This window comes from Nyctereutes procyonoides, unplaced genomic scaffold (assembly GCF_905146905.1).
Source record: "Nyctereutes procyonoides isolate TBG_1078 unplaced genomic scaffold, NYPRO_anot_genome, whole genome shotgun sequence".
NCBI classification, from domain to species: domain Eukaryota; kingdom Metazoa; phylum Chordata; class Mammalia; order Carnivora; family Canidae; genus Nyctereutes; species Nyctereutes procyonoides.
In genome coordinates, this window is record NW_026575117.1 from 1,087,973 (window position 1) to 1,102,646 (window position 14,674).

At 51.2% G+C, this 14,674-nt stretch overlaps 1 protein-coding gene across 1 annotated transcript; it reads right to left on the reverse strand.

The window, feature by feature from the left end:
* Positions 1-3,360: 3,360 nt before the first annotated feature.
* Positions 3,361-4,424, reverse strand: LOC129515141 (olfactory receptor 6N2-like). Its single transcript, XM_055333869.1, has one exon. The coding sequence runs from the start codon at positions 4,303-4,305 to the stop codon at positions 3,361-3,363; it is 945 nt and encodes a 314-aa protein (XP_055189844.1). The 5' UTR covers positions 4,306-4,424.
* Between the last annotated feature and the right edge of the window lie 10,250 nt (positions 4,425-14,674).

Below are 14,674 nucleotides of genomic sequence, written 5' to 3' on the forward strand. Positions count from 1 at the left end.
ACTCTAGTGTAGCACCCCTGATGTTCCAGAGGAGTTATTAATGGCACCTCTTTGCTCTCTGATGCATTTAGCTGGAGCAACAAGCGCCCGCGCTAGGCAGGCTGCCGGGCCGTGGGCACAGAGCCTGGCCCGGCGGCGGTGAGCATGCTGCTCTCTCTGGAGCCCATCCAGGTGCCATCAGTGGCCAAGTGCACAGAGCCCAGCCTGTCCTTGTACGCTCACCACAAAGAGCCTGTGCTTCTCTCACATTTAACTCACATCTGAAAGATTGATGCCGACTGTAGAAAGCCGTCGGCTGAACAGAACTGCGGCCAGAGGCGAGCAGCCAGGGCGCAGCTCCCTCGCGGGCCTCGTTGGGGTGGGAGGCAGCTGCTCGTGTCCCCCTTTGGGAAACTGCGCTAGGCTCGACCTACAGTTTGTAGTTTGGAGGGAAGGACAGCGAGGGGGTCACAAAAAGGGAGAGATGGGGACATGAAGGCGAGGGGACTAGGAGCAGTGAAGAGCTCGAGGTAACGTCCCGTCTGCGGCTACGAGCGGCCGTTGACCCGTGGTCCTGACTCTCCAGGGCACCTGCGGGTTCGGGGGTCGGTTCTTCAGTCCGTGGACACCCAGCCCCAAGCCACGGGCCAGCGGGCTGCCTCCAGGTGTTAGGTGGCCACTGATGCCTCCAAAATGGGATCCGGAGCCCCAGGCGCCCCGCGGTGTAGACCCACAGAGATGAGACCACAGGGCCATCAACTCCTATGACCCAGGCTGACCCAGGCTGCCGCAGGGCCCAGGAGCCTCCAGGCTCCCTGCTGCCGCCACCCCAAGAACAAAGGCCCCACCGGGTGTACTGACCGGCCTGCTGAGGCTGGCAGTGAGAAGGAGGGAGGAGAGGCCGCGGCTGCGGCCGCAGCCGGTGCTTGCCTTGCAGTGTCGCCGATTCCTCTGGCACCCACGAAATAGAGATGTGAGCTGCGGGGGGTCCCTGGGGGCACAGCGGTTCAGCGCCGCCTTCGGCCCCGCCTGTGACCCTGGGATCCCGGGATCGAGGTCACGTCGGGCTCCCTGCATGGAGCCTACTTCTCCCTCTGCCTGAGCCTCTGCCTCTCTCTCTGTGTCTCTCATGAATAAATAAATAAAATCTTTTTTTTTTAATATATTTTTTTTATTTACTTATGATAGTCACAGAGAGAGAGAGAGAGAGGCAGAGACACAGGCAGAGGGAGAAGCAAGCTCCATGCACCAGGAGCCCGACGTGGGATTCGATCCCGGGTCTCCAGGATCGCGCCCTGGGCCAAAGGCAGGCGCTAAACCGCTGCGCCACCCAGGGATCCCATAAAATCTTTTTTTTAAAAAAAAAATGTGAGCTACGTGTGGAACTAAACACCCTCACAGGCAGGAATTTCCACTGCAGCAGCATCTGTGGAGAACCATTGAAGAGATGGCGACTGATGATCATACGGTGCCTAATGTTCTACTGTTGTCCTCCTTTTACAGATCAGGAAACTGAGGCACAGGGAAATTAAGTGAACTGTCTAAGGTCGCACAGCGAGCAAATGATAGAATTAATGTTGGAGCCCAGGCAGAGAGGCAGTAAGGGCCATGCTCTGACCCGACCCCTGCGCTGCCTCTGAAATACGGGGCCCGCTCATGCATCGGGCACTTAGCTTGTGTCCTTTCACTTCATCATTAGAACTCTTTGTTACAGAGCCTTTTTTTTTTCTTTTAAAAAGGTTTTATTTATTCATGAGAGGCAGAGACACAGGCAGAGGGAGAAGCAGGCTCCATTCAGGGAGCTTGATGTGGGACTCGATCCTGGGACCCCAGGGTCACGCCCTGAACTGAAGGCAGACGCTAAACTGCTGAGCCACTCAGGTGCCCCCGTTATTTTAAAGACAACAACAACAAAAGTAAATAAATAAAAAAAGACAACAAAATAGAGGTTGAAGAAAACATACCGTTTTTTTGTTTTTTGTTTTTTTGTTTGTTTGTTTGTTTTTTTTTTTTTTTGTTCAGGATCACATAGTCAAAAAGCAGCAAATCTGGGGTCTGGGCCAATGGCCACCCCTCTCCGTCCCGGATACGTGGATGTCACCTCTGGGGCTGCTTCCCCCCTTGGCTCCTCTCAGCTCTGTCAGTAGGAGCGGGTGTGAACGGCCATGTGCCATGGCCCTCGCTGGGCAGCGGGGACGAGGCCGCTGCTCTCACCAGGGTCATGCTCCCCGGGGCAGACCCGTGAGCCTCGGACCCAGGGACCAGGCTTGGGTCCACATTCCCGATGGCAGCTCCAGGAGCGTTTCTGCCTCCATCCCGCTGAGATGGTTCCTCCTTCTTCGGGAGATATGGGAAGATGACAACATCTGAAAGCAGCCGCCACTGTCTCCAGCACAGGGCAGACGCGTAAAAACTAATTGGATGGATTTTTTAAGAGTCACTTGTATAAAAATGACCACGGGAGAGGCCGTCCAAGCCCCATCAAGCGGCCTGCTCTGCACCAGGGTTTGGGTCCCGGCTGCCTCCCTAGGCCCGGGCCCCCGGCAGCGGAGGGCCTCCCATCCGCACGTGGCCAGAGGACGGGAGTTTTCAGACTTTGCTCAGCAGAGGACCCGGCGGGTGGGGAGTCGGGGGAAAGGCAGGAAATGTGACCCGACTTTCTGTCCCGACCCGTTTTCTCCTTGGCACACGTGGGCTTCGTCTACAGGGTGCGCAGAGCTCTTCCGTGGGCGGCTTGGTCTCTGTCCATTTAGTGGAGCTCCAGATCCTTTCCCAGGAATAGTCCATGAAGATGGGTGGGAACCCAGACAACACCCTCATTGTCCCCCCAGCGGGGAGACAGCGGTAGTGTCGGGCTCCCAGCCACCGGCCCCGCAACACTGCTGCTCCCGGTGGGGCTGCTGCCCAGGCCAGGCCGAGCCAGCTGCGCCCACCCACTCTGCCCACACTCACCGCCGCCCGTTGGGGTCCTGCCTGCCGGCTACCATCTTCCACAGTCCCACCCCTCCTCTGGGACACTGCCCCCTGCCCCCAGCTCTACATGGTCTTCCTCCCCCCGCATCGTGCTGTCTCCCCCAGTCAGGAGTTTGCATTGGACCCTGTTGGTTTGTTTTTCTCCTTCTCCTTTGTGGTGTTTCCCACCACCCCCTCCCTGTTAGATTGGAAAGGAATGAAAACCCTGTCCCCCTTGCCCCTCCCTCCACGGCTGTGAAGCCCGGTTACCCAGACCACGTCCTCCCGAGTGGCCATTGGCAGCCTGTGTGACCCATCGTCTGACGGCTTCGTTCACGGGGGTTTATTGTCGCTGTGATCGGATGTCTGGCTGACCTGCCAGCTGGTTCCCACCGTGGCCCGGGAGCTGATTGGCGATAACAGAGGTCGTCAGTGTTGATTCAGGGCAGTCCCGACCCTGATGGTGACCCTCTTCACCGCCGCTCTCACCTCCTTGTTGCGAAGGGTATAGATGATGGGGTTGAGGAAGGGGGTGAGAAAGGTGTACACCAAGGCGATACACTTATCTGTGCCCTCAGCTTGACTCCCGGGCAGCCCCACGTAGACAACAAAGGCAGAGCCAAAGAACAGGGCCACCACGGTCACGTGCGAGGCGCAGGTGGAGAAGGCCTTGGCCCGGCTGGCGGCTGAGGGCAGCTTCAGCACTGCCCTCAGGATACCCCCGTACAGTCCTAAAATCAGCACAAAGTTGCAGCCTGTGGCCACACCGATCACTGCCCCGTGCACTCGAGCATGCCAGCCCGTGTCCACACACGCCAACCTCATCAGGGGGGCCAGGTCACAAAAGTAGTGGGCCACCTGCTTCTGGCAGAAGGGCAGGGTGGCCGTGAGGCCGGCTGGCACCAGGGCCACCGAGAAGCCGGCCACCCAAGAGGCCCCCGCCAGCCCCAGCTGCGCCTTCCTGCTCATGAGCGCGGGGTAGTGCAGCGGGCGGCAGATGGCCAGGTGGCGGTCCAGAGCCATGACGGCCAGCAGGGAGCACTCCGTCATGCCCAGGGAGTGCACGGCGTACAGCTGGAGGAAGCAGCCGGCCGCCGGGATGTGGGGGCGCCCACGGAGCCAGGTGAGCAGCAGCGTGGGCACCGTGGCGCTGACGTACCAGACCTCCAGGAAGGAGAGCACGCCGAGGAAGAAGTACATGGGCGTGGACAGGCCCGCATCCGCCTGCACCAGCACAATGATGAACGAGTTCGAGGCCAGCGTGAGGACATACACGCCCAGGGTAGCCAGGAAGGCGAGTGGCCGCACGGGCCCGGGGGCCCCGAACCCTGTGAGAACGAAGCTCTGCGGCCACGTGCGGTTCAGCCGATCCATGAGCCCTCGGAGCCGCTCCAGGATCTCCTTCTCTTTGGAAAACTGTCCTCGTGCCAATGAAGCGTAGGCACCTGGTGGGAACAGAGGTTCTCTAGCCGATGCCCTCCCTTCGCCGCAGAGGAGCTGCCCTCCTGAAGGCAGAAGTGATTTGTCCCCCGTGACTGGATCTGCTGTTGACAGAGCTGGACCTCGAGACCAAGGCTCCTGACCCCACTGCAACTCTTTTCTAATTTATAGTATTGGGTTCTGGAGAGTCAGGGACCTGGATTTTTTCCCTGTTCCACCGTCAAGAAATAGGATACATAGGAACGATCCTTCCTCTATCCTTCCTGTAACTTCCAATGATGCAAAGACCAGCCAAATTGGGCTGTGGAAAAGACAGAGGTCATCCCCCATATGTGACTGTCAGGGACTCTTCCTGGAAGCCTCGCTGGAGCTTACAGACCGTGCCTACAAGCGCTGGAGGAAGAGGTGGGGAATGATGGAAATGCAGGCGCTCTGACAACAGTCCCTGGCATCTCCGTTGCACGGTGCCCGATGGGTGCTCGCTCCCTCAGCAGACACACCCTGTCTTTTGAAAGATGATTCCCACCGGAGAAATGCAGCAGGAATTCCCATGGAGGAAAACCCTGTGGTCAGAAGTCCAAGCAAGAAGTCCTGTGGTATAAAGAAGAGGCTTCTCTGAATCAGGGATCTGGCTTTGGCGGTGTTGCGTCATTGGCCCGCAATGCACACTGAGCTAAGCCTCTTCTCCTCCCCCTCAACTTCTTCTCTAAAATAAATTTTTAAAAGAAGTTTTGAACAGATGTTTCCTAAGACTCTTACAACACAGAAAGGTCATAGTTCCCTAGAGTCACTGAAAATGTATTTGGGGTGAAGGGGGAGATAGGTGATCTACACTAAGGTCCCCAGAGTTCTCCTCCCACTCCCTACACCCTAACGGGCCTCCCCCCAGAAAGGGTCGACACCCTCCCCGGGTCCTCTGCTTCCCCACACTCACCTGTGCCACCCCTCCCTGCCCATTACCTGACTGTTGGGATGACAGTGACACTCACAGCGACCTCCTCAGCATCCTTTCCACCCCCAGACTCTCCCCTACTTATACCTCATGTTCCCGCACACGCTCGCCTCCCTGGGGCTCCGTGCTGGGTGCTCCCCGGGGTTGCTGAGTGTGACTAGGTCTCCCCCAGGAATTCCTCTGAGGCAGGCAGTTGAGCACAGGGAAGTGAAGCACGTATGTTCTGTTGTTCAAGTGACTTTTCTTAACCCTGCAACCCTGATCCTTGGGCTCTGGAGTCCAGCCTCGGGGCCGTTGCCACCTGTGGGTGACTACAAGTTTTTGCAAGTTCCACATAGCTTTCTCTGGAGAGAGACAGCCCATCTCACATAATCTTGTGCACACATGGACAGTAACAGAAGGGAGTGTTGTCTTTCTAAAACATTGCCAGTGTAAGACATGTCAATCAGCTTCTCCTCCAAAGACAAGGACTGGATGACCCAAGAAGACCAAACCAGCAGTTTGCCCATGACTAGCTTTGCCATGGTTTGAGAAAGGTCAGCAGGCCTGATATACTTCTTTGGCCCCCTTCATGTCCATGATGACCACCATCACCACCACTGATGGCCCATGTCCACTATCACCCATTCACTGATTCTCTCATCAGTGCACATCTGCTATGTGCCAAGTGCTGTCCAGACCACCAGCACCACCAGCACCACCACCAGCACCAGCACCAACACCACCAGCACCAGCACCACCATCATCACAATCACCAGCACCACCAGCACCAGCACCACCACCACCAGTGCCACCACCAGCACCACCACAACCACCAGCACCAGCACCACCACCACCACTGCCATCACTGCTTATGCTACCACCACCATCACTAGCACACAGATATCCTGATCCAGATCCCTGACATTCCTCTCAGTTTATGACCATTGGCATCATCTTCAGAAAGGCCCTGCACTCAGCATATGAACCCTGACCTCAACTGGGTACCGTACATGTGCATGCACTGGATAGATATAAAGGCCATAAAAGTAATAGACTAAAAACATTAATCCATTGGAGAATAATAGATCTGCATCATCGGTAGGTGCAACCACAGTTTACCATTTAGGAATCAGAGACACAGGACAAGATGGTAGCAAAGCTGAGTTGGCCAGCAAGACATTAACGATGAAAGATTTGCACATAGACCACGTAAACTTAGAACAAACCATCTCATCTCTTCAAGTCCATCTAGAAAATCTTCCTGAGAGAGCTAGAGTAGTTTAAAAGGTTTTGAGAATTTAACTTTAGAAAATAATGTAGCCAAGGGAATCAGAAGAATCTCTACTCGAGTAAAAAGTTCTCAGATGCTTGGGCAATTAGAGGTTCTCATTCAGTCATTTCTAGCCTTCAGCCTATACTCGGCATCACCTGAACACCTGACCTCCCTCCAGGATGGATGTTTGCAACCATCATTTGACAAAATTGCTGCCTTCCCCACAGTCCCAAACACCAAAACACCCCCAATTTGCAGTCTTAGTTATGGATCTGTGAGATTCTGAGACAGACCTCCCCCTCGCTTTATAGCGCCCAATTTGATATCACCCGGCTCGGCAGTAAGAGTGTATCATAATGACTGTGTGTTTGTCCGCAGAAAAGCAATCGACGGGACACACACATGTATTTATAAGAAGCTAATACACAAACCCAGATCAATGCAATAATTAGTGCTAAAGATTTGTCGGTATTTATGAATAAGGACTGGGGTGTTCAAGTTAAAAGTGGCAAGAAGAAAGAAAATAAAAATTGGAGCATTTTAAGTGTAGGCTTTGCTTGGCTGGGGAAGACATTTATTTATCTTCTTCACGTCACCCTCCACCACAGGGCGTGCTCACTAATATTTATTCTGTATTAGACACAGAGCAAGAGCAAGAGGTACCTTTCGATGCCTCCATCAAATACAAGCAGCAAAAGAGAACAAGATAGTGTTGAAAACGATTGTATACGTGATTTCTTTCATTTTTATTCATCTAAATATTCTGTTTTATGGAGATAGTTACATACGATATTGTTCTTTAAAGGAAAAAAAAGTGATCCAAAGGATAGAAAAATTATTATCAAAAGCAGCTTAAATAGTATGAGGAGGGAGAAAAGCACAATGATTCTGTTACTCATTAATTAAATATATTTATTTATTTTTTATTTTCTACGCTATTAAGGAATGTATGAGATGTATAAAACATCATCTCTTTCCTCAAGATGCTTAATTTGGAGTGAGGGAGACAGACCCCAAAATAGGCATTTATAAAACAACAGGGACACTTAAGTGTATGAAGAAATATTCAACCTGACTCATAATAAGATTCACAGAAATTTAAATACATTGAGGTGCTTTCTTCACCTTCGGATTGACAAGGATCCAGTAGTCTAAAAACACCCTTTGTTGGCAAGACTGTGGGGAAACAGTCTCACGCGTTGCTCGTGGGAGTAGAGAACAGCGTGATACATTTGGAGGAAAATCTAGCAAGACTTAGGCAGGCTACACACTCACTTGCGCACAGCAATCCCGCTTCCAGCCTCTGTCTCTCAAAGATCTCTGCACTATCTGAACTGATGTGTGCCCCGAGTTCTTCCGTAATTCCATTTGTAACGGCAAGACTGGAAGCGACCCATGACCCTTCCCATAAGGGACTGGATAACCTAAACGCATAATGGAACGCTGTGGAGCCAGTTATCAACAGGCCATTTCTACAGCGATATGGAATATTCTGGAGATCTCCAGAGCACATATGAGAACTCTACATTTACTTGTTTTTGCATAAAGAAACACTTTTGAGGGTTGTAGGAAGCACTTGGGAAAGTTGTTTCCTTTCGTGGGGATGAGGGCTAGCAAGGATAGAAAGGGGCAGATGGACATGGGTTGGAGAAATGCTCTGCTGCATATGCAATTTATAGTATTTTTTAAAATTTTTTGATGATGTAGGTATATTATCTATCAAGAAAAATATTTTTTAAACCCATGTTAATATAGTGACGTGGTGCAATCATACCCTGGTTTGCCCAAGCGAGTTTGGTCAATGCCTATTTCCCAAGGATAATTATTAGTAGTGCCCTGCTTCATTCTTTTTTTTTTTTTTTTTTGTGATAGAGAGAGAGAGAGAGAGAGAGAGAGGCAGAGACACAGGCAGAGGGAGAAGCAGGCTCCATGCAGGGAACCCAACATGGGACTCGATCCCTGGTCCCCAGGATTGCTCCCTGGAGCAAAGGCAGGCGCCAAACCAATGAGCCACCCAGGGATGCCCCCTTGAGTCTGTTTTCTACCTTGTACATACCTGCTTCAGGTGTTATGGTTCTAAAGGGTTTTTTTTATTTATTTTCTTTATTTATTTATGATAGTCACAGAGAGAGAGAGAGAGAGGCAGAGACACAGGCAGAGGGAGAAGCAGGCTCCATGCACTGGGAGCCCAACGTGGGATTCGATCCCGGGTCTCCAGGATCGCGCCCTGGGCCAAAGGCAGGCGCCAAACCGCTGGGCCAAAGCTATTTGTTTGAAAATATGGGATCAGATGGTTTCCTGAGTTTCTTGACTGATCCTTCAAGAGAGTCTGCTTCCTGCTGGGCGAGGCTGCAGTTGCTGAACGGATGAGGGAGGAAGGAGCATCCCGGTCCCCAGCTGCCCGCACACTGCAATAGACACAGACCCGCGTGCACGCTCCGCAAGTGATAGGACGAGCGCCCTCCTCAGGACAAACAAGAGCCTGGCCTTGGGCATCTGGATTGGGGTCCAGGGCCCAAGGGCTGGATGGTGGCCTGACTTATTTATAAACTCACTCCTGGCAGGGGAGCCCTGGGGAGCGGGAACGGGCAGGTCTGAGCTTCGACAGGCTGACGACTCTTTTCTGTGTCTAAGGGAAACTGGGCGCACTGATATGCTGCAGGTGAGTCTCCTGGCAGGTGCAGAAGGTAGGACCAGGGCGATGTTGGCCCCAGCGCTTTCTGAACCCATCGCCCTCAGTTGTGTGTCCCACTTACATGCCTTCTTTTCCGGCAATTCCAGACTGGCCCTGATCAAGGAGCCCATCTGCTCACCTGCCTGTATTGGTCCCTAACCTAGAATGTCCTCCTCCCCACCTCACCTGGGCACCAACACTAGGTCCATCCGTTCCCTAGACTGGTCGTGGAACACTCTGAGCCTCAGTTTCCTTATGTATGAGCTCGTAAACCCACTTCCCTGGGCTCTCAAATAGTTTCTCTGTCATTGCTACCGATGTGTTGGTGGTTGGTCTTGAGCGGGCCGAAAGGTCAGTCAGCTTTGTTTTTTGTTTTGTTTTAAAGATTTTATTTATTTATTCATGATAGACACAGAAAGAGAGAAAGAGGCAAAGGGAGAAGCAGGCTTCATGCAGGGAGCCCAATGCGGGACTCGATCCCGGGATCCCGGGGTAATGCCCTGGGCCGGAGGCAGAGGCTCAATGGCCGAGCCACCCAGGAGTCCCCAGATCAGGCAACTTTGTCATTTCAGCTGAGCTTCCTGAACAAGGGCTAAACCACCCCCCATCCACGAGGTCTCCATTCTGGGGAGGCTCCCGGGGCCTCAGACCTCCGCCTCCTGGATGGGGGGGTCAACAGGTGCCCTGTCTGGCCTTGCTCGGTGCAGAGGCTCCTGAGATGGGGGGCGGGGGGGCCAGAGCTGTGCCCACAGGTGGGGCCTGAGGGAATGCTCGGGGCCAGGGAGGGGCCGGACAGCACCTGAGGCCTAGAGGAGGCCAAGGGGAGGGCCTCGCTCAGCTACAAGGTGCTACCGTGGTGGGGGCTCTGCGGCCCTGGGTCCGGAGACTCTGCTGCCCCCCCAGCAGCAGGACGCCGAGCCCCAACCCTGAGCAGCTGTCTGGGCCAAGCCTTACTGTCCCCGGCTTCTCCGCTGGTCTCAGGCAGTGGCGCTGAATTCCGGGTCCCTAGTCAAGCCAGCGGTAGCCTCCGCTGCCCTGGGCCAAGCAGGGGAGCCTCGGGGAGCCTCCGGGAGCCTCGGGCCCACAGGGGCACCGCCCGGCCCCCCAAAGCCCGTCCCAGCACCCAGATCCCTGGACAGCCAGACCCACCCAGCCAACGAATCCCTGCACCAAGCTTTCCTCCCTGGCGAGCGAGCGAGTGGCTCAGGGGACACGGCAAGGCGCTAACAAGTTTGCTAATAAGAAGGCAAACAAGCTGCTTAATTGAGCTGCGGGCAGCCGAGGTGAGGCCCGGTGCTGCTCCCAGGGGCCTCCCAGAGGCCTCAGGAGGCACAGCCTCAACGGTGCTAATTAGCAATGTGTTTTTTTGTTGTTGTTGTTGTTGTTTTTGTTTTTTGCAGAGGCCTTCCCCCGCTGAGTCATGCAGCAGACACTTGGGGAGCCTCAGGCCTCTCCCTGCCGCCTTCATTTAATACTAATTGGGAACACGGGGCTGCAGAGCAGGATGTGGAAAGCAGCTGTAGCACAGGCGCCTCTGAGAGCCCCCCACCCCCAGGCCTGGGTCGCACCAGGGTCCCCGGCCCGCCCTAGCCATGTGCAAGAGCCTGTCCCCTGTGCTCATGGGTAGCTCTGTCCATGCGCGGGCCACGGCGAAAGGCCCGAGCCTGCACTGACTCACGACCCCAGACTCGCTCACACCCTTTCTGCGGCCCCCTGTTTTTGTAGCACAGGAAATATGGAGATGGATTTTATGAATTACATGGTTTCTTTGAACCCCAATTTTATGAGCCACAATACACAATACATTTTTCATTCTGATGCCGAGGAAAACAGCATCAGGAATCAACAGTAGGTTGACTTATGCTTTAAAAAAAAAAAAAAAAAGTCTCTTAAGGGAAGGAAGTGAAAGAGAAAGAGAGATAGTCAAAGATGTGCTCCAGCCCCGCCAAGAGGGGCGCACACCATCTGAGTCCAAACGCGGGAAGGTATTGCCACATTATTTACTCTTTTAGATAATTTTTTAAACTCTCATTTCCTTTTGTAAAAAAAAAAAAAAAGTCACCATTTCCTTCTAGAAAAAAAATCCAGTGGTTCTGATCAGCTGCCTGTCAGCATCCCCCTGCTTGTCTGTGCACCCGCCTAACCATGCGCACGCGGCTCCGTGCCTCCCGCCGGCAGGGGCCAGTAACCACCTGGAAGCACACACTGTTGGAAAAACCTGGAATTTGAATTCCACTCCCACAAGTTAACAGTTATGGGGTGTAGTGCAGTTTAGCTAGACCCTTTTCCAGAATGTCACAAAGTTGAAATTAGTCAGTTGGGAGCCTTTTCAGATTGGCTTCTTCCACTTAATAACATGCAGTTGAGGTACCTCCATGTCTTTTCATGGCTTGACGGCTCATCTCCTTTCAGCACTGAGTAATGGGCTGGGTCTATGGATGATGTTGGTTTGGATTCAGACAAGCAGCTTTCTTCCTTTCTGTAGACGGCCTCTTAACATTTGCCTACATTAGCTTTGGGGGAGCCTCATCCTTCTGGAAGATCAGGTGGTGGTTTGTCACAATACTGTCTCCTGTGGGGTGCCTGGAAAGCTCCACGGTTGAGTGTCTGCCTTCAGTTCAGGGCATGACCCCGGGCCCTGGGATCGAGTCCCGCCTTGGGCTCCCTGCAGGGAGCCTGCTTCTCCCTCTGCCTTGTCTCTGCCTCTCGTCAATAAATAAAAATCTTTTAAAAACCCAAAACAACCCAATACCGTCTCCTGACTTATGCCATTTGTTTGACGTCTCAGGGTTGACGCTACTCCAGAAATGCAACCACTGCGTCACAAAAAACAAAAACAAAAAAACAAAAAAAAACAACACTACAGCACAAAGGGTTTATCAGGCCCCCTAATCTTCAAGATGCTCAGTGCTCTTCCAGACTTTTCAAGGCTTCAATACTGTCATAATAGGAGTCCACTACCCATTCGTATTTACCCATGATTCACGCAGAAAGCGTGCATGACCATGACTTTAATCATTGAGGCAATGCAGCCTAGTCAAAAGGCAGTAGGGCCAAACTCCTTTGACATGTCCGAGTAAGGACTTGTATTCATAATGATCTTCTATCTCTGTGAAGCTTCAAGTTTGCCAATTATTAAAAATTGGGTGGGGGATCCCTGAGTGGTTCAGCGGTTTAGCGCCTGCCTTTGGCCCCGGGGCATGATCCTGGGGACCCAGGATCGAGTCCCACGTCGGGCTCCCTGCATGGAGCCTGCTTCTCCCTCTGCCTGTGTCTCTGCCTCTCTCTCTGTGCGTCTCTCATAAATAAATAAATAAATAAATAAATAAATAAATAAATAAATAAATAAATAAATCTATCTTAAAAAAAAAAGAAATTAAAAATTGGGTGTATGCTTAGGGACCATTTAAACCAAAGCAATGTCATGGAAGGCCCACGCCCATCCCAGAATATGCAGTCAAGTGCTCATAGAAAGAGAGGCCTCTCCCAACCTCTCCTGCCACTGCCAGTCCATGAACAGGTGCACAGGGGGATGCAGCCAGGGGGCACGCCACGCCCGCGTGATATGCTGAGCCTCATTCAAGGGCCTATAGGTTTCTAATAACCCACATTAGAAAAAAAATTCCAAAGTTCAAACTCCCTTCAGCTACTGATGCTTGAAGTCAAAAGTAAAAAGCAAAGAGGGATTATGTAACTATTGTTTCTCCTTGTGCAAGATTACTATTTATAGACAGCAAACTTCAGTGTCTGGAGCTGCTGAAATAGAGACCGACAAGTCGGAGAGGTGGAGCCTCAAAACCGCCCCCTGAATACGTGACCCCGTTGTCCTCAGATGTTGGCACGGTGTGAGATGAACGCCAGCAGCCAGGTCTTTAAGTGACTCTGCCCAGGGCCCTTTCTCCCTTGTGATCTTTCAGAAAACATCATTTTCTCCACCCGTCATAAAATTATAATACCCTGAAGTAGACTTTGCAGAGCTTTTCTGACATTTTTTTTCATTCAGCGAAGGCAGTGCCCCTGCATCTCTGAGGACTGCCATGGAGGATGTCTCCAGGGAGGTGCGATGTGTGAGACTTTCTCCAGGAGAGCCCCGGGCCCCCAGTGGGGAACCGCACGGTCACAGTGGAGAATTAATTATGGGACTGTCGGGGAACAGGGTTGTATCAACAGTACGCAGAAAAGTGAAAGCTGGTTCTGATCCTCCCTCCATCTAGGTGGAAAATAGACATCTTTCCTTCTACCACACTGAGGCCCGGACAAAGGGCAACATTTTTCGACAACTGCAAGTTGAACATTAATTCCCAGATGTCTCCTGGCATCTGTGGGCAATTAGAGGAAAGCTTCGTTTTTGTCCACGGGAGGATGAACAGGAAACTTGGTGGCGGCTGTTGGGCAAGACAGCAGCGGGAGAAAACCATCACGAGCTAATATTAAGCAAAAGATAAATCAGGACATGGACCTGTGTTATGCGTCTTAATACTAAGGCAATTATCCCAATTATGCACCAGGAAATCATGTCTCACTTCCACAAATACGGTTGCACCAAAATGTGGCTTCTTTACTTTTTCATGAGTCTGTTTAATTTTATTTTGAGTTTCATTCTATGACAAGGACGAGAGGCACTACCTCCACCCTTTTTGGGATGGCCGCTCCTTTACTCTGAGACAACGTACATTGGTGCCAAAGGGTAAGGAAAAATCTCAAATATATCTAGCTTTGGGGTATATGTTGACGATGTATGGCCTGGTACACGATGAATATCTTCTAATTATTTCATGTGTGCTTGAGAAGTGTCCATAAATGTGGGATTCAGCAGCCTGTAAGTTAGATAAAGGTTCTTAAGCTTGTTAATTGTGTTGGCCAAATCTGAATCTAAATCTTAACTATTTTGTACTTTGTCCTTCCAGCAATGGAGAGATGGTAAAGTCTCCAACTCTGATGGTGATTTTGTCAATTTCTGTCATCGTCTTGATTTCAACCATATATTTTCATATATAGTTTGCCTATCTATACAAGCATTTATATAATATGTGTGTATATGAAAATAAAGAAAACAAATTTACTGTATGCTGCCCTACTGAGTCATGTAAAGTGATGATAAATTATATATGTATCTATTTTATTATTATCTATTTATCATTTATTATTTATTATTATTATCTATTAATATCTATTTATGTACATAAGTACATAATTTAACTTCTATTTTCTTGGGGGTTGAATATTTTGTCATCACGTGGTGAAACTCCATCTGTACTGACAATTTCTTTCTAGAACTTTATGATAAGCTACAGTGTTAAACCGCTTTATTCAAGTTAAGGTTTGAATAATATAACTTTCCAAGTTTTTGTTAAGTGGCTTAATGCCTTATGTGCATCTTCTCAAGGTTGTATAGCTGGATTTATTTTTAATCCAAATTGAA